The following is a 23,187-nucleotide window of genomic DNA, read 5'->3' on the forward strand; positions in this document are numbered from 1 at the left end:
GGGTCTGTATAGAGATCCCAGTGCAGGACTATGGGTCTGTTGTAGAGATCCCAGTGCAGGACTATGGGTCTGTATAGAGATCCCAGTGCAGGACTATGGGTCTGTTGCAGAGATCCCAGTGCAGGACTATGGGTCTTTTGTAGAGATCCCAGTACAGGACTATGGGTCTGTTGTAGAGATCCCAGAGCAGGACTACGGGTCTGTTGCAGAGATCCCAGTGTAGGTCTATGGGTCTGTTGCAGAGATCGCAGAGCAGGACTATGGGTCTGTATAGAGATCCCAGTGCAGGACTATTACCCCATATAGAGATCCCAGTGCAGGGCTATGGGTCTGTTGTAGAGATCCCAGTGCAGGACTATGGGTCTGTATAGAGATCCCAGTGCAGGACTATGGGTCTGTTGCAGAGATCCCAGTGCAGGACTAAGGGGCTGTTGCAGAGATCACAGTGCAGGACTATGGCCCCGTATAGAGATCCCAGTGCAGGACTATTGGTCTGTATAGAGATCCCAGTGCAGGACTATGGGTCTGTTGCAGAGATCCCAGTGCAGGTCTATGGGTCTGTATAGAGATCCCAGTGCAGGACTATGGGTCTGTATAGAGATCCCGGTGCAGGACTATGGGTCTGTTGTAGAGATCCCAGAGCAGGACTACGGGTCTGTTGCAGAGATCCCAGTGCAGGACTATGGGTTTGTTGTAGAGATCCCAGTGCAGGACTATGGGCCTGTTGTAGAGATCCCAGTGCAGGACTATAGGTCTGTTGTAGAGATCCCAGTGCAGGACTATGGGTCTGTATAGACATCCCAGTGCAGGACTACGGGTCTGTTGTTGAGATCCCAGCACAGGACTATGGGTCTGCATAGAGATCCCAGTGCAGGACTATGGGTCTGTTGTAGAGATCCCAGTGCAGGACTATGGGTCTGTATAGAGATCCCAGAGCAGGACTATGGGTCTGTAGTAGAGATCCCAGTTCAGGACTATGGGTCTGTATAGAGATCCCAGTGCAGGACTATGGGTCTGTTGCAGAGATCCCAGTGCTGGACTATAGGTCTGTTGTAGAGATCCCAGTGGAGCACTATGGGTCTGTTGTAGAGATCTCAGTGCAGGACTATGGGTCTGTATAGAGATCCCAGTGCAGGACTATGGGTCTGTTGCAGAGATCCCAGTGCAGGACTATGGGTCTGTATAGAGATCCCAGTGCAGGACTATGGGTCTGTATAGAGATCCCAGTGCAGGACTATGGCCCCGTATAGAGATCCCAGTGCAGGACTATGGGTCTGTTGTAGAGATCCCAGTGCAGGACTATGGGTCTGTATAGAGATCCCAGTGCAGGTTAATGGGTTTGTTGCAGAGATCCCAGTGCAGGATAATGGGCCTGTTACAGAGATCCCAGAGGAGGATAATGGGTCTGTTTTAGAGATCTCAGTACAGGACTATGGGTCTGTTGCAGAGATCCCAGTGCAGGACTATGGGTTTGTTGTAGAGATCCCAATGCAGGATAATGGGTCTGTTGTAGAGATCCCAGTGCAGGACTATGAGTCTGTTGCAGAAATCCCAGTGCAGGACTATGGGTCTGTATAGAGATCCCAGTGCAGGACTATGGGTCTGTATAGAGATCCCAGTGTAGGACTATGGGTCTGTTGTAGAGATCTCAGTGCAGGACTATGGGTCTGTTGTAGAGATCCCAGTGCAGGACTATGGGTCTGTATAGAGATCCCAGTACAGGACTATGGGTCTGTTGTAGAGATCCCAGTGCAGGACTATGGGTCTGTTGTAGAGATCCCAGTGCAGGACTATGGGTCTGTTGTAGAGATCCCAGTGCAGGACTATGGGTCTGTTGCAGAGATCCCAGTGCAGGACTACGGGTTTGTTGTAGAGATCCCAATGCAGGATAATGGGTCTGTTGCAGAGATCCCGGTGCAGGACCATGGGTCTGTATAGAGATCCCAGTGCAGGACTACGGGTTTGTTGTAGAGATCCCAATGCAGGATAATGGGTCTGTTGCAGAGATCCCAGTGCTAGACTATAGGTCTGTTGTAGAGATCCCAGTGGAGCACTATGGGTCTGTTGTAGAGATCCCAGTGCAGGACTATGGGTCTGTATAAAGATCCCAGTGCAGGACTATGGGTCTGTTGCAGACATCCCAGTGCAGGACTACGGGTCTGTTGCAGAGATCCCAGTGCAGGACTATGGGTCTGTTGTAGAGATCCCAGTGCAGGACTATGGGTCTGTATAGAGATCCCAGTGCAGGACTATGGGTCTGTTGTAGAGATCCCAGTGCAGGACTATGGGTCTGTTGTAGAGATCCCAGTGCAGGACTATGGGTCTGTTGCAGAGATCCCAGTGCAGGACTATGGGTCTGTATAGAGATCCCAGTGCAGGACTATGGGTCTGTTGTAGAGATCCCAGTGCAGGACTATGGGTCTGTATAGAGATCCCAGTGCAGGATAATGGGTCTGTTTTAGAGATCCTAGTGCAGGACTATGGGTCTGTATAGAGATCCCAGTGCAGGACTACGGGTCTGTTGCAGAGATCCCAGTGCAGGACTATGGGTCTGTATAGAGATCCCAGTGCAGGACTATGGGTCTGTTGCAGAGATCCCAGTGCAGGACTATGGGTCTGTATAGAGATCCCAGTGCAGGACTATGGGTCTGTATAGAGATCCCAGTGCAGGACTATGGGTCTGTTGCAGAGATCCCAGTGTAGGACTACGGGTCTGTATAGAGATCCCAGTGCAGGACTATGGGTCTGTTGCAGAGATCCCAGTGCAGGACTATGGCCCCGTATAGAGATCCCAGTGCAGGACTATGGGTCTGTTGCAGAGATCCCAGTGCAGGACTATGGGTCTGTTGTAGAGATCCCAGTGCAGGACTATGGGTCTGTATAGAGATCCCAGTGCAGGACTATGGGTCTGTATAGAGATCCCAGTGCAGGACTATAGGTCTGTTGTAGAGATCCCAGAGCAGGACTATGGGTCTGTTGTAGAGATCCCAGTGCAGGACTATGGGTCTGTTGTAGAGATCCCAGTGCAGGACTATGGGTCTGTTGCAGAGATCCCAGTGCAGGACTATGGGTCTGTATAGAGATCCCAGTGCAGGACTATGGGTCTGTTGTAGAGATCCCAGTGCAGGACTATGGGTCTGTTGTAGAGATCCCAGTGCAGGACTATGGGTCTGTTGTAGAGATCTCAGTGCAGGACTATGGGTCTGTATAGAGATCCCAGTGCAGGACTATGGGTCTGTATAGAGATCCCAGTGCAGGACTATGGGTCTGTTGTAGAGATCCCAGTGCAGGACTATGGGTCTGTATAGAGATCCCAGTGCAGGACTATGGGTCTGTTGCAGAGATCCCAGTGCAGGACTATGGGTCCTTTGTAGAGATCCCAGTACAGGACTATGGGTCTGTTGTAGAGATCCCAGAGCAGGACTACGGGTCTGTTGCAGAGATCCCAGTGCAGGTCTATGGGTCTGTTGCAGAGATCGCAGAGCAGGACTATGGGTCTGTATAGAGATCCCAGTGCAGGACTATTACCCCATATAGAGATCCCAGTGCAGGGCTATGGGTCTGTTGTAGAGATCCCAGTGCAGGACTATGGGTCTGTATAGAGATCCCAGTGCAGGACTATGGGTCTGTTGCAGAGATCCCAGTGCAGGACTAAGGGGCTGTTGCAGAGATCACAGTGCAGGACTATGGCCCCGTATAGAGATCCCAGTGCAGGACTATTGGTCTGTATAGAGATCCCAGTGCAGGACTATGGGTCTGTTGCAGAGATCCCAGTGCAGGTCTATGGGTCTGTATAGAGATCCCAGTGCAGGACTATGGGTCTGTATAGAGATCCCGGTGCAGGACTATGGGTCTGTTGTAGAGATCCCAGAGCAGGACTACGGGTCTGTTGCAGAGATCCCAGTGCAGGACTATGGGTTTGTTGTAGAGATCCCAGTGCAGGACTATGGGCCTGTTGTAGAGATCCCAGTGCAGGACTATAGGTCTGTTGTAGAGATCCCAGTGCAGGACTATGGGTCTGTATAGACATCCCAGTGCAGGACTACGGGTCTGTTGTTGAGATCCCAGCACAGGACTATGGGTCTGCATAGAGATCCCAGTGCAGGACTATGGGTCTGTTGTAGAGATCCCAGTGCAGGACTATGGGTCTGTATAGAGATCCCAGAGCAGGACTATGGGTCTGTAGTAGAGATCCCAGTTCAGGACTATGGGTCTGTATAGAGATCCCAGTGCAGGACTATGGGTCTGTTGCAGAGATCCCAGTGCTGGACTATAGGTCTGTTGTAGAGATCCCAGTGGAGCACTATGGGTCTGTTGTAGAGATCTCAGTGCAGGACTATGGGTCTGTATAGAGATCCCAGTGCAGGACTATGGGTCTGTTGCAGAGATCCCAGTGCAGGACTATGGGTCTATATAGAGATCCCAGTGCAGGACTATCGGTCTGTATAGAGATCCCAGTGCAGGACTATGGCCCCGTATAGAGATCCCAGTGCAGGACTATGGGTCTGTTGTAGAGATCCCAGTGGAGGACTATGGGTCTGTTGTAGAGATCCCAGTGCAGGACTATGGGTCTGTATAGAGATCCCAGTGCAGGTTAATGGGTTTGTTGCAGAGATCCCAGTGCAGGATAATGGGCCTGTTACAGAGATCCCAGAGGAGGATAATGGGTCTGTTTTAGAGATCTCAGTACAGGACTATGGGTCTGTTGCAGAGATCCCAGTGCAGGACTATGGGTTTGTTGTAGAGATCCCAATGCAGGATAATGGGTCTGTTGTAGAGATCCCAGTGCAGGACTATGGGTCTGTTGCAGAAATCCCAGTGCAGGACTATGGGTCTGTATAGAGATCCCAGTGTAGGACTATGGGTCTGTTGTAGAGATCCCAGTGCAGGACTACGGGTCTGTATAGAGATCCCAGTGCAGGACTATGGGTCTGTTGTAGAGATCCCAGTGCAGGACTATGGGTCTGTATAGAGATCCCAGTGCAGGACTATGGGTCTGTTGTAGAGATCCCAGTGCAGGACTATGGGTCTGTTGTAGAGATCCCAGTGCAGGACTATGGGTCTGTTGTAGAGATCCCAGTGCAGGACTATGGGTCTGTTGCAGAGATCCCAGTGCAGGACTATGGGTCTGTATAGAGATCCCAGTGCAGGACTATGGGTCTGTTGTAGAGATCCCAGTGCAGGACTATGGGTCTGTTGCAGAGATCCCAGTGCAGGACTACGGGTTTGTTGTAGAGATCCCAATGCAGGATAATGGGTCTGTTGCAGAGATCCCGGTGCAGGACCATGGGTCTGTATAGAGATCCCAGTGCAGGACTATGGGTCTGTATACAGATCCCAGTGCAGGACTATGGATCTGTTGCATAGATCCCAGTGCAGGACTATGGGTCTGTATAGAGATCCCAGAGCAGGACTATGGGTCTGTATAGAGATCCCAGTGCAGGACTATGGGTCTGTATAGAGATCCCAGTGCAGGACTACGGGTCTGTTGCAGAGATCCCAGTGCAGGTCTATGGGTCTGTATAGACATCCCAGTGCAGGACTATGGGTCTGTATAGAGATCCCGGTGCAGGACTACGGGTCTGTATAGAGATCCCGGTGCAGGACTAGGGGTCCGTATAGAGATCCCGGTGCAGGACTACGGGTCTGTATAGAGATCCCAGTGCAGGACTACGGGTCTGTTGCAGAGATCCCGTGGAGGAGTATGGGTCTGTTGCAGAGATCCCAGTGCAGGACTATGGGTCTGTTGTAGCGATCCCAGTGCAGGACTATGGGTCTGTTGTAGCGATCCCAGTGCAGGACTACGGGTCTGTATACAGATCCCAGTGCAGGACTATGGGTCTGTATAGAGATCCCAGTGCAGGACTATGGGTCTGTTGTAGCGATCCCAGTGCAGGACTATGGGTCTGTATAGAGATCACAGTGCAGGACTATGGGTCTGTTGTAGAGATCCCAGTGCAGGACTATGGGTCTGTATAGAGATCCCAGTGCAGGACTATGGGTCTGTTGTAGAGAACCCAGTGCAGGACTATGGGTCTGTTGTAGAGATCCCAGTGCAGGACTATGGGTCTGTTGTAGAGATCCCAGTGCAGGACTATGGGTCTGTTGCAGAGATCCCAGAGCAGGACTATGGGTCTGTTGTAGAGATCCCAGTGCAGGACTATGGGTCTGTATAGAGATCCCAGTGCAGGACTATGGGTCTGTTGTAGAGATCCCAGTGCAGGGCTATGGGTCTGTATAGAGATCCCAGTGCAGGACTATGGGTCTGTTGCAGAGATCCCGGTGCAGGACTATGGGTCTGTATAGAGATCCCAGTGCAGGACTATGGGTCTGTATAGAGATCCCAGTGCAGGACTATGGGTCTGTATAGAGATGCCAGTGCAGGGCTATGGGTCTGTTGTAGAGATCCCAGTGCAGGAGTATGGGTCTGTATAGAGATCCCAGTGCAGGACTATGGGTCTGTTGTAGAGATCCTTGTGCAGGACTATGGGTCTGTATAGAGATCCCAGTGCAGGACTATGGGTCTGTTGCAGAGATCCCAGTGCAGGACTACGGGTCTGTTGTAGAGATCCCAGTGCAGGACTATGGGTCTGTTGCAGAGATCCCAGTGCAGGACTACGGGTCTGTTGCAGAGATCCCAGTGCAGGACTATGGGTCTGTATAAAGATCCCAGTGGAGGACTATGGGTCTGTTGCAGAGATCCCAGTGCAGGACTATGGGTCTGTATAGAGATGCCAGTGCAGGGCTATGGGTCTGTTGTAGAGATCCCAGTGCAGGAGTATGGGTCTGTATAGAGATCCCAGTGCAGGACTATGGGTCTGTTGTAGAGATCCTTGTGCAGGACTATGGGTCTGTATAGAGATCCCAGTGCAGGACTATGGGTCTGTTGCAGAGATCCCAGTGCAGGACTACGGGTCTGTTGTAGAGATCCCAGTGCAGGACTATGGGTCTGTTGCAGAGATCCCAGTGCAGGACTACGGGTCTGTTGCAGAGATCCCAGTGCAGGATTATGGGTCTGTATAAAGATCCCAGTGGAGGACTATGGGTCTGTTGCAGAGATCCCAGTGCAGGACTATGGGTCTGTTGTAGAGATCCCAGTGCAGGACTATAGGTCTGTTGCAGAGATCCCAGTGCAGGACTATGGGTCTGTATAGAGATCCCAGTGCAGGACTATGGGTCTGTATAGAGATCCCAGTGGAGCACTATGGGTCTGTTGTAGAGATCCCAGTGCAGGACTATGGGTCTGTTGTAGAGATCCCAGTGCAGGACTATGGGTCTGTTGTAGCGATCCCAGTGCAGGACTATGGGTCTGTATAGAGATCACAGTGCAGGACTATGGGTCTGTTGTAGAGATCCCAGTGCAGGACTATGGGTCTGTATAGAGATCCCAGTGCAGGACTATGGGTCTGTTGTAGAGAACCCAGTGCAGGACTATGGGTCTGTTGCAGAGATCCCAGTGCAGGACTATGGGTCTGTTGTAGAGATCCCAGTGCAGGACTATGGGCCTGTTGTAGAGATCCCAGTGCAGGACTATGGGTCTGTTGTAGAGATCCCAGTGCAGGACTATGGGTCTGTTGCAGAGATCCCAGAGCAGGACTATGGGTCTGTTGTAGAGATCCCAGTGCAGGACTATGGGTCTGTATAGAGATCCCAGTGCAGGACTATGGGTCTGTTGTAGAGATCCCAGTGCAGGGCTATGGGTCTGTATAGAGATCCCAGTGCAGGACTATGGGTCTGTTGCAGAGATCCCGGTGCAGGACTATGGGTCTGTATAGAGATCCCAGTGCAGGACTATGGGTCTGTATAGAGATGCCAGTGCAGGGCTATGGGTCTGTTGTAGAGATCCCAGTGCAGGAGTATGGGTCTGTATAGAGATCCCAGTGCAGGACTATGGGTCTGTTGTAGAGATCCTTGTGCAGGACTATGGGTCTGTATAGAGATCCCAGTGCAGGACTATGGGTCTGTTGCAGAGATCCCAGTGCAGGACTACGGGTCTGTTGTAGAGATCCCAGTGCAGGACTATGGGTCTGTTGCAGAGATCCCAGTGCAGGACTACGGGTCTGTTGCAGAGATCCCAGTGCAGGACTATGGGTCTGTATAAAGATCCCAGTGGAGGACTATGGGTCTGTTGCAGAGATCCCAGTGCAGGACTATGGGTCTGTATAGAGATGCCAGTGCAGGGCTATGGGTCTGTTGTAGAGATCCCAGTGCAGGAGTATGGGTCTGTATAGAGATCCCAGTGCAGGACTATGGGTCTGTTGTAGAGATCCTTGTGCAGGACTATGGGTCTGTATAGAGATCCCAGTGCAGGACTATGGGTCTGTTGCAGAGATCCCAGTGCAGGACTACGGGTCTGTTGTAGAGATCCCAGTGCAGGACTATGGGTCTGTTGCAGAGATCCCAGTGCAGGACTACGGGTCTGTTGCAGAGATCCCAGTGCAGGACTATGGGTCTGTATAAAGATCCCAGTGGAGGACTATGGGTCTGTTGCAGAGATCCCAGTGCAGGACTATGGGTCTGTTGTAGAGATCCCAGTGCAGGACTATAGGTCTGTTGCAGAGATCCCAGTGCAGGACTATGGGTCTGTATAGAGATCCCAGTGCAGGACTATGGGTCTGTATAGAGATCCCAGTGGAGCACTATGGGTCTGTTGTAGAGATCCCAGTGCAGGACTATGGGTCTGTTGTAGAGATCCCAGTGCAGGACTATGGGTCTGTTGTAGAGATCCCAGTGCAGGACTATGGGTCTGTATAGAGATCCCAGTGCAGGACTATGGGTCTGTTGTAGAGATCCCAGTGCAGGACAATGGTCTGTATAGAGATCCCAGTGCAGGACTATGGGTCTGTTGTAGAGATCCCAGAGCAGGACTACGGGTCTGTTGCAGAGATCCCAGTGCAGGACTATGGGTCTGTATAGAGATCCCAGTGCAGGACTATGGGTCTGTATAGAGATCCCAGTGCAGGACTACGGGTCTGTTGCAGAGATCCCAGTGCAGGTCTATGGGTCTGTATAGAGATCCCAGTGCAGGACTATGGGTCTGTATAGAGATCCCGGTGCAGGACTACGGGTCTGTATAGAGATCCCGGTGCAGGACTATGGGTCTGTTGCAGAGATCCCAGTGCAGGACTACGGGTCTGTTGTAGAGATCCCAGTGCAGGACTATGGGTCTGTTGCAGAGATCCCAGTGCAGGACTACGGGTCTGTTGCAGAGATCCCAGTGCAGGACTATGGGTCTGTATAAAGATCCCAGTGGAGGACTATGGGTCTGTTGCAGAGATCCCAGTGGAGCACTATGGGTCTGTTGTAGAGATCCCAGTGCAGGACTATGGGTCTGTTGTAGAGATCCCAGTGCAGGACTATGGGTCTGTTGTAGAGATCCCAGTGCAGGACTATGGGTCTGTATAGAGATCCCAGTGCAGGACTATGGGTCTGTTGTAGAGATCCCAGTGCAGGACTATGGGTCTGTATAGAGATCCCAGTGCAGGACTATGGGTCTGTTGCAGAGATCCCAGTGCAGGACTACGGGTCTGTTGTAGAGATCCCAGACCAGGACTATGGGTCTGTTGTAGAGATCCCAGTGCAGGACTATGGGTCTGTTGCAGAGATCCCAATGCAGGACTATGGGTCTGTTGCAGAGATCCCAGTGCAGGACTATTACCCCATGTTGAGATCCCAGTGCAGGACTATGGGTCTGTATAGAGATGCCAGTGCAGGACTATGGGTCTGTTGTAGAGATCCTAGTGTAGGACTACGGGTCTGTTGTAGAGATCCCAGTGCAGGACTATGGGTCTGTTGTAGAGATCCCAGTGCAGGACTATGGGTCTGTTGTAGAGATCCCAGTGCAGGACTATGGGTCTGTTGCAGAGATCCTAGTGCAGGACTATGGGTCTGTTGTAGAGATCCCAGTGCAGGACTATGGGTCTGTTGTAGAGATCCCAGTGCAGGACTATGGGTCTGTTGTAGAGATCCCAGTGCAGGACTATGGGTCTGTATAGAGATCCCAGTGCAGGACTATGGGTCTGTATAAAGATCCCAGTGCAGGACTATGGGTCTGTTGCAGAGATCCCAGTGCAGGACTACGGGTCTGTTGCAGAGATCCCAGTGCAGGACTATGGGTCTGTTGTAGAGATCCCAGTGCAGGACTATGGGTCTGTATAGAGATCCCAGTGCAGGACTATGGGTCTGTTGTAGAGATCCCAGTGCAGGACTATGGGTCTGTTGTAGAGATCCCAGTGCAGGACTATGGGTCTGTTGCAGAGATCCCAGTGCAGGACTATGGGTCTGTATAGAGATCCCAGTGCAGGACTATGGGTCTGTTGTAGAGATCCCAGTGCAGGACTATGGGTCTGTATAGAGATCCCAGTGCAGGATAATGGGTCTGTTGTAGAGATCCCAGTGCAGGACTATGGGTCTGTATAGAGATCCCAGTGCAGGACTACGGGTCTGTTGCAGAGATCCCAGTGCAGGACTATGGGTCTGTATAGAGCTCCCAGTGCAGGACTATGGGTCTGTTGCAGAGATCCCAGTGCAGGACTACGGGTCTGTATAGAGATCCCAGTGCAGGACTATAGGTCTGTTGCAGAGATCCCAGTACAGGACTATGGCCCCGTATAGAGATCCCAGTGCAGGACTATGGGTCTGTTGCAGAGAACCCAGTGCAGGACTATGGGTCTGTATAGAGATCCCAGTGCAGGACTATGGGTCTGTTGTAGAGATCCCAGTGCAGGACTATGGGTCTGTATAGAGATCCCAGTGCAGGACTATGGGTCTGTATAGAGATCCCAGTGCAGGACTATGGGTCTGTATAGAGATCCCAGTGCAGGACTATAGGTCTGTTGTAGAGATCCCAGAGCAGGACTATGGGTCTGTTGTAGAGATCCCAGTGCAGGACTATGGGTCTGTTGTAGAGATCCCAGTGCAGGACTATGGGTCTGTTGCAGAGATCCCAGTGCAGGACTATGGGTCTGTATAGAGATCCCAGTGCAGGACTATGGGTCTGTTGTAGAGATCCCAGTGCAGGACTATGGGTCTGTTGTAGAGATCCCAGTGCAGGACTATGGGTCTGTTGTAGAGATCCCAGTGCAGGACTATGGGTCTGTATAGAGATCCCAGTGCAGGACTATGGGTCTGTATAGAGATCCCAGTGCAGGACTATGGGTCTGTTGTAGAGATCCCAGTGCAGGACTATGGGTCTGTTGTAGAGATCCCAGTGCAGGACTATGGGTCTGTATAGAGATCCCAGTGGAGGACTATGGGTCTGTTGCAGAGATCCCAGTGCAGGACTATGGGTCTTTTGTAGAGATCCCAGTACAGGACTATGGGTCTGTTGTAGAGATCCCAGAGCAGGACTACGGGTCTGTTGCAGAGATCCCAGTGCAGGTCTATGGGTCTGTTGCAGAGATCCCAGAGCAGGACTATGGGTCTGTACAGAGATCCCAGTGCAGGACTATTACCCCATATAGAGATCCCAGTGCAGGGCTATGGGTCTGTTGTAGAGATCCCAGTGCAGGACTATGGGTCTGTATAGAGATCCCAGTGCAGGACTATGGGTCTGTTGCAGAGATCCCAGTGCAGGATTAAGGGGCTGTTGCAGAGATCACAGTGCAGGACTATGGCCCCGTATAGAGATCCCAGTGCAGGACTATGGGTCTGTATAGAGATCCCAGTGCAGGACTATGGGTCTGTTGCAGAGATCCCAGTGCAGGACAATGGGTCTGTTGCAGAGATCCCAGTGCAGGACTATGGGTCTGTTGCAGAGATCCCAGTGCAGGTCTATGGGTCTGTATAGAGATCCCAGTGCAGGACTATGGGTCTGTATAGAGATCCCAGTGCAGGACTATGGGTCTGTTGTAGAGATCCCAGTGCAGGACTATGGGTCTGTTGCAGAGATCCCAGTGCAGGTCTATGGGTCTGTATAGAGATCCCAGTGCAGGACTATGGGTCTGTATAGAGATCCCGGTGCAGGACTATGGGTCTGTTGTAGAGATCCCAGAGCAGGACTATGGGTCTGTTGGAGAGATCCCAGTGCAGGACTATGGGTTTGTTGTAGAGATCCCAGTGCAGGACTATGGGCCTGTTGTAGAGATCCCAGTGCAGGACTATAGGTCTGTTGTAGAGATCCCAGTGCAGGACTATGGGTCTGTATAGAGATCCCAGTGCAGGACTATGGGTCTGTATAGAGATCCCAGTGCAGGACTATGGGTCTGTATAGAGATCCCAGTGCAGGACTACAGGTCTGTATAGACAGCCCAGTGCAGGACTACGGGTCTGTTGTTGAGATCCCAGCACAGGACTATGGGTCTGTTGCAGAGATCCCAGTGCAGGTCAATGGGTCTGTATAGAGATCCCAGTGCAGGACTATGGGTCTGTATAGAGATCCCGGTGCAGGACTATGGGTCTGTTGTAGAGATCCCAGAGCAGGACTATGGGTCTGTTGGAGAGATCCCAGTGCAGGACTATGGGTCTGTATAGAGATCCCAGTGCAGGACTATGGGTCTGTTGTAGAGATCCCAGTGCAGGACTATGGGTTTGTTGTAGAGATCCCAGTGCAGGACTATAGGTCTGTTGTAGAGATCCCAGTGCAGGACTATGGGTCTGTATAGAGATCCCAGTGCAGGACTATGGGTCTGCATAGAGATTCCAGTGCAGGACTATGGGTCTGTTGTAGAGATCCCAGTGCAGGACTATGGGTCTGTTGTAGAGATCCCAGTGCAGGACTATGGGTCTGTTGTAGAGATCCCAGTGCAGGACTATAGGTCTGTTGTAGAGATCCCAGTGCAGGACTATGGGTCTGTATAGAGATCCCAGTGCAGGACTATGGGTCTGCATAGAGATTCCAGTGCAGGACTATGGGTCTGTATAGAGATCCCAGTGCAGGACTACGGGTCTGTATAGAGATCCCAGTGCAGGACTATGGGTCTGTTGCAGAGATCCCAGTGTAGGACTATGGGTCTGTATAGAGATCCCAGTGCAGGACTATGGGTCTGTTGTAGAGATCCCAGTGCAGGACTATGGGTCTGTTGTAGAGATCCCAGTGCAGGACTATGGGTCTGTATAGAGATCCCAGAGCAGGACTATGGGTCTGTATAGAGATCCCAGTGCAGGACTACGGGTCTGTTGCAGAGATCCCAGTGCAGGACTATGGGTCTGTATAGAGATCCCAGTGCAGGACTATGGGTCTGTTGCAGAGATCCCAGTGGAGGACTATGGGTCTGTATAGCGATCCCAGTGCAGGACTATGGGTCTGTATAGAGATCCCAGTGCAGGACTATGGGTCTGTTGCAGAGATCCCAGTGCAGGACTATGGGTCTGTTGTAGAGATCCCAGTGCAGGACTATGGGTCTGTTGTAGAGATCCCAGTGCAGGACTATGGGTCTGTATAGAGATCCCAGTGCAGGACTATGGGTCTGTTGCAGAGATCCCAGTGCAGGACTACGGGTCTGTTGTAGAGATCCCAGTGCAGGACTGTGGGTCTGTATAGAGATCCCAGTGCAGGACTATGGGTCTGTATAGAGATCCCAGTGCAGGACTATGGGTCTGTTGTAGAGATCCCAGTGCAGGACTATGGGTCTGTATAGAGATCCCAGTGCAGGACTATGGGTCTGTTGCAGAGATCCCAGTGCAGGACTATGGGTCTTTTGTAGAGATCCCAGTACAGGACTATGGGTCTGTTGTAGAGATCCCAGAGCAGGACTATGGGTCTGTTGCAGAGATCCAAGTGCAGGTCTATTGGTCTGTTGCAGAGATCCCAGAGCAGGACTATGGGTCTGTATAGAGATCCCAGTGCAGGACTATTACCCCATATAGAGATCCCAGTGTAGGACTATGGGCCTGTTGTAGAGATCCCAGTGCAGGACTATGGGTCTGTATAGAGATCCCAGTGCAGGACTATGGGTCTGTTGCAGAGATCCCAGTGCAGGACTAAGGGGCTGTTGCAGAGATCCCAGTGCAGGACTATGGGTCTGTATAGAGCTCCCAGTGCAGGACTATGGGTCTGTTGTAGAGATCCCAGTGCAGGTCTATGGGTCTGTATAGAGATCCCAGCGCAGGACTATGTGTCTGTTGTAGAGATCCCAGTGCAGGACTATGGGTCTGTATAGAGATCCCAGTGCAGGACTATGGGTCTGTTGTAGAGATCCCAGAGCAGGACTACGGGTCTGTAGCAGAGATCCCAGTGCAGGACTATGGGTTTGTTGTAGAGATCCCAGTGCAGGACTATGGGCCTGTTGTAGACATCCCAGTGCAGGACTATAGGTCTGTTGTAGAGATCCCAGTGCAGGACTATGGGTCTGTATAGAGATCCCAGTGCAGGACTATGGGTCTGTTGTAGAGATCCCAGTGCAGCACTACGGGTCTGTTGCAGAGATCCCAGTGCAGGACAATGGGTCTGTTGTAGAGATCCCAGTGCAGGACTACGGGTCTGTTGTAGAGATCCCAGAGCAGGACTACGGGTCTGTTGTAGAGATCCCAGTGCAGGACAATGGGTCTGTTGTAGAGATCCCAGTGCAGGACTATGGGTCTGTATAGAGATCCCAGTGCAGGACAATGGGTCTGTTGTAGAGATCCCAGTGCAGGACTACGGGTCTGTTGCAGAGATCCCAGTGCAGGACAATGGGTCTGTTGTAGAGATCCCAGTGCAGGACTATGGGTCTGTTGCAGAGATCCCAGTGCAGGACTATGGGTCTGTATAGAGATCCCAGTGCAGGACTATGGGTCTGTATAGAGATCCCAGTGCTGGACTATGGGTCTGTATAGAGATCCCAGTGCAGGACTACGGGTCTGTATAGACATCCCAGTGCAGGACTACGGGTCTGTTGTAGAGATCCTAGCACAGGACTATGGGTCTGTATAGAGATCCCAGTGCAGGACTATGGGTCTGTTGTAGAGATCCCAGTGCAGGACTATGGGTCTGCATAGAGATCCCAGTGCAGGACTACGGGTCTGTTGTAGAGATCCCAGTGCAGGACTATGGGTCTGTTGTAGAGATCCCAGTGCAGGACTATGGGTCTGTATAAAGATCCCAGTGCAGGACTACGGGTCTGTTGCAGAGATCCCAGTGCAGGACTATGGGTCTGTATAGAGATCCCAGTGCAGGACTACGGGTCTGTTGTAGAGATCCCAGTGCAGGACTATGGGTCTGTATAGAGATCCCAGTGCAGGACTACGGGTCTGTTGCAGTGATCCCAGTGCAGGACTATGGGTCTGTATAAAGATCCCAGTGCAGGACTATGGGTCTGTTGTAGAGATCCCAGTGGAGGACTATGGGTCTGTTGTAGAGATCCCAGTGGAGGACTATGGGTCTGTTGTAGAGATCCCAGTGCAGGACTATGGGTCTGTACAGAGATCCCAGTGCAGGACTATGGGTTTGTTGCAGAGATCCCAGTGCAGGACTATGGGTCTGTTGCAGACATCCCAGTGCAGAACTATGGGTCTGTTGCAGAGATCCCAGTGCAGGACTATGGGTCTGTATAGAGATCCCAGTGCAGGACTATGGGTCTGTTGTAGAGATCCCAGTGCAGGACTATGGGTCTGTTGTAGAGATCCCAGTGCAGGACTATGGGTCTGTATAGAGATCCCAGTGCAGGACTATGGGTCTGTTGCAGAGATCCCAGTGCAGGACTATGGGTCTGTATAAAGATCCCAGTGCAGGACTCTGGGTCTGTTGTAGAGATCCCAGTGCAGGACTACGGGGCTGTATAGAGATCCCAGTGCAGGGCTATGGATCTGTATAGAGATCCCAGTGCAGGACTATGGGTCTGTATAGAGATCCCAGTGCAGCACTACGGGTCTGTTGTAGAGATCCCAGTGCAGGACTATGGGTCTGTTGTAGAGATCCCAGTGCAGGACTATGGGTCTGTTGTAGAGATCCCAGTGCAGGACTATGGGTCTGTATAGAGATGCCAGTGCAGGGCTATGGGTCTGTTGTAGAGATCCCAGCGCAGGACTATGGGTCTGTTGTAGAGATCCCAGTGCAGGACTATGGGTCTGTATAGAGATGCCAGTGCAGGACTATGGGTCTGTTGTAGAGATCCCAGTGCAGGACTATGGCCCCGTATAGAGATCCCAGTGCAGGACTACGGGTCTGTTGTAGAGATCCCAGTGCAGGACTACAGGTCTGTTGTAGAGATCGCAGTGCAGGACTATGGGTTTGTTGTAGAGATCCCAGTGCAGGTCTATGGGTCTGTATAGAGATCCCAGAGCAGGACTATGGGTCTGTTGCAGAGATCCCAGTGCAGGACTATGGGTCTTTTGTAGAGATCCCAGTGGAGGACTATGGGTCTGTTGTAGAGATCCCAGTGCAGGACTATGGGTCTGTATAGAGATCCCAGTGCAGGACTATGGGTCTGTTGTAGAGATCCCAGTGCAGGACTATGGGTCTGTTGTAGAGATCCCAGTGCAGGACTATGGGTCTGTTGCAGAGATCCCAGTGGAGGACTATGGGTCTGTTGTAGAGATCCCAGTGCAGGACTATGGGTCTGTGTAGAGATCCGAGTGCAGGACTATGGGTCTGTTGTAGAGATCCCAGTGCAGGACTATAGGTCTGTTGTAGAGATCCCAGTGCAGGACTATAGGTCTGTTGTAGAGATCCCAGTGTAGGACTATGGGTCTGTTGCAGAGATCCCAGTGCAAAACTACGGGTCTGCTGTAGAGATCCCAGAGCAGGACTACGGGTCTGTATAGAGATCCCAGTGCAGGACTACGGGTCTGTTGCAGAGATCCCAGTGCAGGACTATGGGTCTGTATAGAGATCCCAGTGCAGGACTACGGGTCTGTTGCAGAGATCCCAGTGCAGGACTATGGGTCTGTATAGAGATCCCAGTGCAGGACTATTACCCCATGTAGAGATCCCAGTGCAGGACTATGGGTCTTTTGCAGAGATCCCAGTGCAGGACTACGGGTCTGTTGTAGAGATCCCAGTGCAGGACTATGGGTCTGTTGCAGAGATCCCAGTGCAGGACTATGGGTCTGTTTTAGAGATCCCAGTGGAGGACTATGGGTCTGTTGTAGAGATCCCAGTGCAGGACTATGGGTCTGTATAGAGATCCCAGTGCAGGACTATGGGTCTGTTGCAGAGATACCAGTGCAGGACTATGGGTCTGTATAGAGATCCCAGTGCAGGACTATGGGTCTGTATAGAGATCCCAGTGCAGAACTATGGGTCTGTTGTAGAGATCCCAGTGCAGAACTATGGGTCTGTTGTAGAGATCCCAGTGCAGGACTATGGGTTTGTTACAGAGATCCCAGAGCAGGACTATGGGTTTGTTACAGAGATCCCAGTGCAGGACAATGGGTCTGTTGCAGAGATCCCAGTGCAGGACTATTGGTCTGTATAGAGATCCCAGTGCAGGACTATGGGTCTGTATAGAGATCCCAGTGCAGGACTACGGGTCTGTTGCAGAGATCCCAGTGCAGGACTATGGGTCTGTATAGAGATCCCAGTGCAGGACTATGGGTCTGTATAGAGATCCCAGTGCAGGACTACGGGTCTGTATAGAGATCCCAGAGCAGGACTATGGGTCTGTATAGAGATCCCAGTGCAGGACTACGGGTCTGTTGTAGAGATCCCAGTGCAGGACTACAGGTCTGTTGCAGAGATCCCAGTGCAGGACTATCGGTCTGTTGTAGAGATCCCAGTGTAGGACTATGGGTCTGTATAGAGATCCCAGTGCAGGATAATGGGTCTGTTGTAGAGATCCCAGTGCAGGACAATGGGTCTGTTGTAGAGATCCCAGTGCAGGACTATGGGTCTGTTGCAGAGATCCCAGTGCAGGTCTATGGGTCTGTATAGAGATCCCAGTGCAGGACTATGGGTCTGTATAGAGATCCCAGTGCAGGACTACGGGTCTGTTGTAGCGATCCCAGTGCAGGACTATGGGTCTGTATAGAGATCCCAGTGCAGGACTATGGGTCTGTATAGAGATCCCAGTGCAGGACTATGGGTCTGTTGTAGAGATCCCAGTGCAGGACAATGGGTCTGTATAGAGATCCCAGTGCAGGACTATGGGTCTGTACAGAGACCCCAGTGCAGGATAATGGCCCTGCTGCTTTGTTGGAGGTGTTCTCTTTGGTATGAGGCACTGAAAAGGGGCTCCTTGTGTTTAAAGATGGGCATCGAGATTATGCAATGTAATTCTGAAACAACAAAGCACAGATGAGTTGGGCGGGAGGAGGGGGGTTCCCACAAAGCCACGCAGTTGTACAGCACAGAAATAGGCATTCAGTCCACCACATCAATGCCAGCCTTTTGGCCTATCTAACCTAACCCGTCTGCCTGCATTATGATTGCATCTCTGGAAAAGATTACCCGCCAATTTTCCTTATGGACAAAGGAACCCAATGAAAAAGCAGGAGCCAGGTGTGGGCAACTCATGCCCTCAAGCCTGCCCCTTCCCATTCAATGTGAACATAGTTGATCTACCCTAGCCCTAAATTCCCCATAGCATTCAGCTCCCTGATCTTTCAAATTGCCCCCAGTGATCGATCGTCCACAACCCCCTGAAGAACTGAGTTTCAGAGAATCGCCACTCTTGGTGAGAAGCTCCTGTGTGCTTCAGAGTTAATGATCGCCCCCCCCACCCCCCCAGATGCTGGAAGGAGTGCACCAGGCGGTGGAAACACCTCAACATCGACCCGGTCATTGCTGTCAACTGCAGTGGTAGGAGCCTGCAACCATGACATGGTGACGACAGCTTAACAGGGGTTCACTGAACGTTCATTGCTTTAGCATCTAGGTTTCAGACTGTGTAACTTCATGCACATTCACTGGCAGCCTGTTCGATTGCACTGGACAACAAAGATTTTCATATGTGTTGCTTTCTCAGAATATTTTTTCCTTCACCATAGACGGTTTGAAGCTGAACACAAATATAATGTCAGACTACTTGTATCACGTAGGAATTTGAAGAAACAAGAAATTATCTTTGATTGAATATAATGCATTTAATTGCATAATAGTACCGATATTCAGTAATAGTTCAACTGAGCTAAAACTGTTTTATTTTCATTTGTACTCAGTGTCTGAGGTTTCTCGCTTAAGTGCCCAACAATAATCAGCCAACATTGATGGATTCCAGTTGCCCTGATACCGTTTCTCCATGTCCGGTGAAACCTTTCACCATGCCCGTCACTGACAGTGCTAAGGTTGGCAGGGAAAAAGTCTAAATCGGAATGCTGTAAATGAATCTTTAGTGACATGTTCTACTTTATGGTTTTGTATGCTTGAAGCATGTTGTCAACCAGCTGCACGTAGTTTGGTGCTCTGTGGTTGCCAAGAAAATTTTCAACACTCTTGAATGCCTTCCGTGTGATTTTCTCCAGTCTCACTATAAGTTCCTCAAATTTCCTGTCACTGATGACCTGTTTGATTTGTGGACCAACACAAATGCCTTCCTTAATCTCACCATCAGTTATTCTGACTTGAGTTATGAATTGAAATTTAAAAAAATAACCGATTTCAAAAAGGTAGTGCGTGATAGGGATATTTCATGGCAAGTTTTACGATCAGCAGACCAAAAATCCGTAAGAAGCATACAAAAGTATTCAGGAAGCAAAATCTTTGTTATCCAGCATTGCCCAACTTGTCTCTGCCCTGTAAAATGTTATGGAATGTGCAGTTGCTCTCTCCCTTTCTAAGTTTTAAAAAGTAGAAGGGCAAATTCAAGTACAGACTAATTCAAGAGTCATTTGGGATAAAGCGTGCTTGCGCTAATGAATGTGGCTGAAATAGAATTCCCCAGCTGGTACTAGATGGAAGAGCAAATTCTACATCAGAAGCCATAAAACCCAGCAAATACTAATATTGCACTTGCCTGAATCTCAAACCTTCTGCTAAGTTCCTGGTACTCCGGGGAGACGGAGTCACTTAGCACCGTACTGTCATTTTGGTTGGTGAGTTTTACGCTGAACTTCACAACGTGTTCTGATGGCTGTTCTGGGATGATGTTGGTCACGTGCACGTCCTGGGACACAAAGAGAGGAACGTTGCCTTCACACAGAACGTGTTACTCTCAAGACACAGCTGCACCTAACCTGGTCACCTGCTACCAATCAGCTCCTTGCTTTATTTCTGCATTGAATATGCACTCTCTGCACTAGTCACAGTTCTGTAAACCACTATTGATCAAAAAACATTAGTACTGTACATCAAAACCAACAGAACAGACTAAAGACTGGCTCCAGTCCAACTTTAAGAAAATAACTTACGGATATGATCTAGAAATGTATTCTAAGGAAGGTGAAAATGGTTTGTTTCAGATATTAACACTTGTGATTCTCACAACCATCAGTTCCTCCTAACACTTCTCTCAAATGAGCGTGCAAGGAAAGCACATGCAGTCGATTCATTCTCAGACCTCTCCAACTGATCTGAGTGGGTCTTGTACTCCACAACCTGGCCATCCAAATAATCTCCTTTTAAGCTGAGGCTGCTAGCAGAAACTAGGGTAAAATAATCACAGTCGAAGTTGAGACTATCATCATCTGCACAAGTGCAGGTCATCAAGGTGTAATGAAAGGCTCAATGTACCAGCACCACAGACTCACAGCATCAGATACACAAGAAATCGTGATGTACAAATCATAAATTATATATTAATCATTACATTAATGTAACTTTGTGGCCATGTTACTGCGCCAACAGCCTGACCTCTGGCCCATTGATCACGAGACACAAGTTCAAATCCCACCATGGAACCTGGGGAGTTCAAATTCAAAATTACTTTGGGAAAGCTAGTCTCATTAATGGAACCACAAAACTACTGGATTGTTGTAAAAATCTATTTGGTTCATCATCAGTGCAGATCTACCTTCCTTACCAAGTCTGGCTCCAGACGCATCAATGTCGCTGACTTCTGACAGCCTTTCCAGTTCAGGGGTAATTAGGGTTAGAAAATCAGTGCTGGCTTCATCAGTAAAATCTGCATTACCAAATGGATTGAAACATTGCTGCTTCACATGCCTGTCCACAGACTGATTTTGGCATCATCCGAGCGACTGTAACACGTATAATCCAGTGCAATTATGACTCAAAACTATTTCACAATCAGTTATCCAATGTGATATCCAGTCATATCACTGACTTGACACATTGACTCCTCTCACCTTAACAGGAATTTTAGTTTCATTCACAATCTCGTTTGAGATCTCTGGACTGGAAGTTGACCCTTCTGTTGGCAACAGAATCTCTGGAAAAAAAAAGTAATCTTTCAGAAGTTACAAAGTATTGCACTTGGGTGAATCTCAAACCTCCGTGTAACTTCCTGGTACTGAATGGAATCGGATAATCTACTGAGAACACCAGATGAAGAAGTTATTGCTTAAATGGGAGGTCAACAAATGGCATCCCCATACAACTTCTGAGTAGGAATCTGACTCTGTCAATCGTATATGAACCGTAATGACACCATCATCACCATTATGTGCCGTGTCGTATGACGTGGGCGATCATGGTGACCATGATTGTTCCCGGCAAATTTTTCTACAGAAGTGGTTTGCCATTGCCTTCTTCTGGGCAGTGTCTTTACAAGACAGGTGACCCCAGCCATTATCAATACTCTTCAGAGATTGTCTGCCTGGTGTCAGTGGTCGCATAACCAGGATATGTGATATGCTCCAGCTGCTCATACGACCATCCACCACCTGCTCCCATGGCTTCACCTGACCCCGACCAGGTGGGGTGGGGGTGGGGAAGCTAGGTAGGTGCTACACCTTGCCCAAGGGTGCCTTACAGGCTGGCAGAGGGAAGGAGTCCCTTACATCTATCTCCTTTGGCAGTGAAGTATCTCCAACCTGTCACCCTGAAACGTAACATGGACAAATCATTGTTTGGTTTCAAAGTGTTGCCAATGAAAGTTTTATGCAACAACAACTGTTATGTTTTTCTCCTTACATAGGAGCGGACTAAGGCAATTCAGCCCATCGAGTCTGCTCCTGGTGCAGTACCTCAGGATCAAAAGTAACGTGTTTTAGAAGCTTGGAGATGGCGGATAAAGCCATTTTTGGGAACCACCAATATATATTTTAACTGATGTACCATAGCTTCTATTGACAAGCACTACATAAAACACAGAACACGAGGAAATCTGCAGATGCTGGAAATTTAAGCAACACGTTACCTGTGAGTCAGCTGGGGTGATATACTGCATCCGGTGCTCCCGATGCGGCCTTCTATATATTGGCGAGACCCGACGTAGGCTGGGAGACCGTTTCACTGAACACCTACGCTCTGTCCACCAGAGAAAGCAGGATCTCCCAGTGGCCACACATTTTAATTCCATGTCTCACTCCCATTCTGATATGTCTATCCACGGCCTCCTCTACTGTAAAGATGAAGCCACACTCAGGTTGGAGGAACAACACCTTATATTTTGTCTGGGTAGCCTCCAACCTGATGGCATGAACATTGACTTCTCTAACTTCCATTAATGCCCCACCTCCCCCTTGTACCCCATCCCTTATTTATTTTTTGTTATTATTATTATTACTTTTTCTCTCTCTCCTTTTTCTCCCTCTGTCCCTCTCACTATACTCCTTGCCCATCCTTTGGCGCTCCCCTCCCCCTTTCTTTCGCCCTAAGCCTCCCGTCCAATGGTCCTCTCCCTTCTACAGCCTCGTATCCCTTTTGTCAATCAACTTTCCAGCTCTTGGCTCCGTCCCTCCCCCTCCTGTCTTCTTCTATCATTTAGGATCTCCCCCTCCCCCTCCCACTTTCAAATCTCTTACTATCTCTTCTTTCAGTGAGTCCTGATGAAGGGTCTCGGCCCGAAACATCGACTGTACCCCTTCCTAGAGATGCTGCCTGGCCTGCTGCGTTCACCAGCATTTTTACGTAAAACACAGAACATAGAACACGACAGCTCAGTACAGGTCCTTCAGCCCAACTTTTTAAACTACTCTGAGATCCATCTAGCCTTTCCCTCCAACATAACCCTCCATTTATCAATCATTCATGTCCCTATCTAAGTTTCTTAAGTGCCTCTAATGTATCTGCCTCTACCACCACCCCTTTCAGGGTGTTCCATGCATATCCACCACTCTCTGTGTAAAATACCTACCTCTGACATCCCGTCAATCACCTCAAAATCATGCCCTCTCATATTAGCCATTTGTCCCCTGTGAAAAAGTCTCCGTCTATCCAGTCGATCTATGCCTCTTATCACCTTATACATCCCTCTCTAGCCACCATTCATC

General features: G+C 50.0%; 1 protein-coding gene across 1 annotated transcript in view; it reads right to left on the reverse strand.

The window, feature by feature from the left end:
* LOC140202037 (interphotoreceptor matrix proteoglycan 1-like) overlaps positions 1-23,187 on the reverse strand; it is a 169,565-nt gene that overhangs the window by 88,157 nt on the left and 58,221 nt on the right. Inside the window, 2 exon segments of the mRNA XM_072266898.1 lie at positions 19,809-19,958; positions 21,100-21,182. Coding sequence (XP_072122999.1) covers positions 19,809-19,958; positions 21,100-21,182 — 233 coding nt within the window.

Source organism: Mobula birostris, chromosome 8, assembly GCF_030028105.1.
Source record: "Mobula birostris isolate sMobBir1 chromosome 8, sMobBir1.hap1, whole genome shotgun sequence".
In the NCBI taxonomy this organism is placed as follows: domain Eukaryota; kingdom Metazoa; phylum Chordata; class Chondrichthyes; order Myliobatiformes; family Myliobatidae; genus Mobula; species Mobula birostris.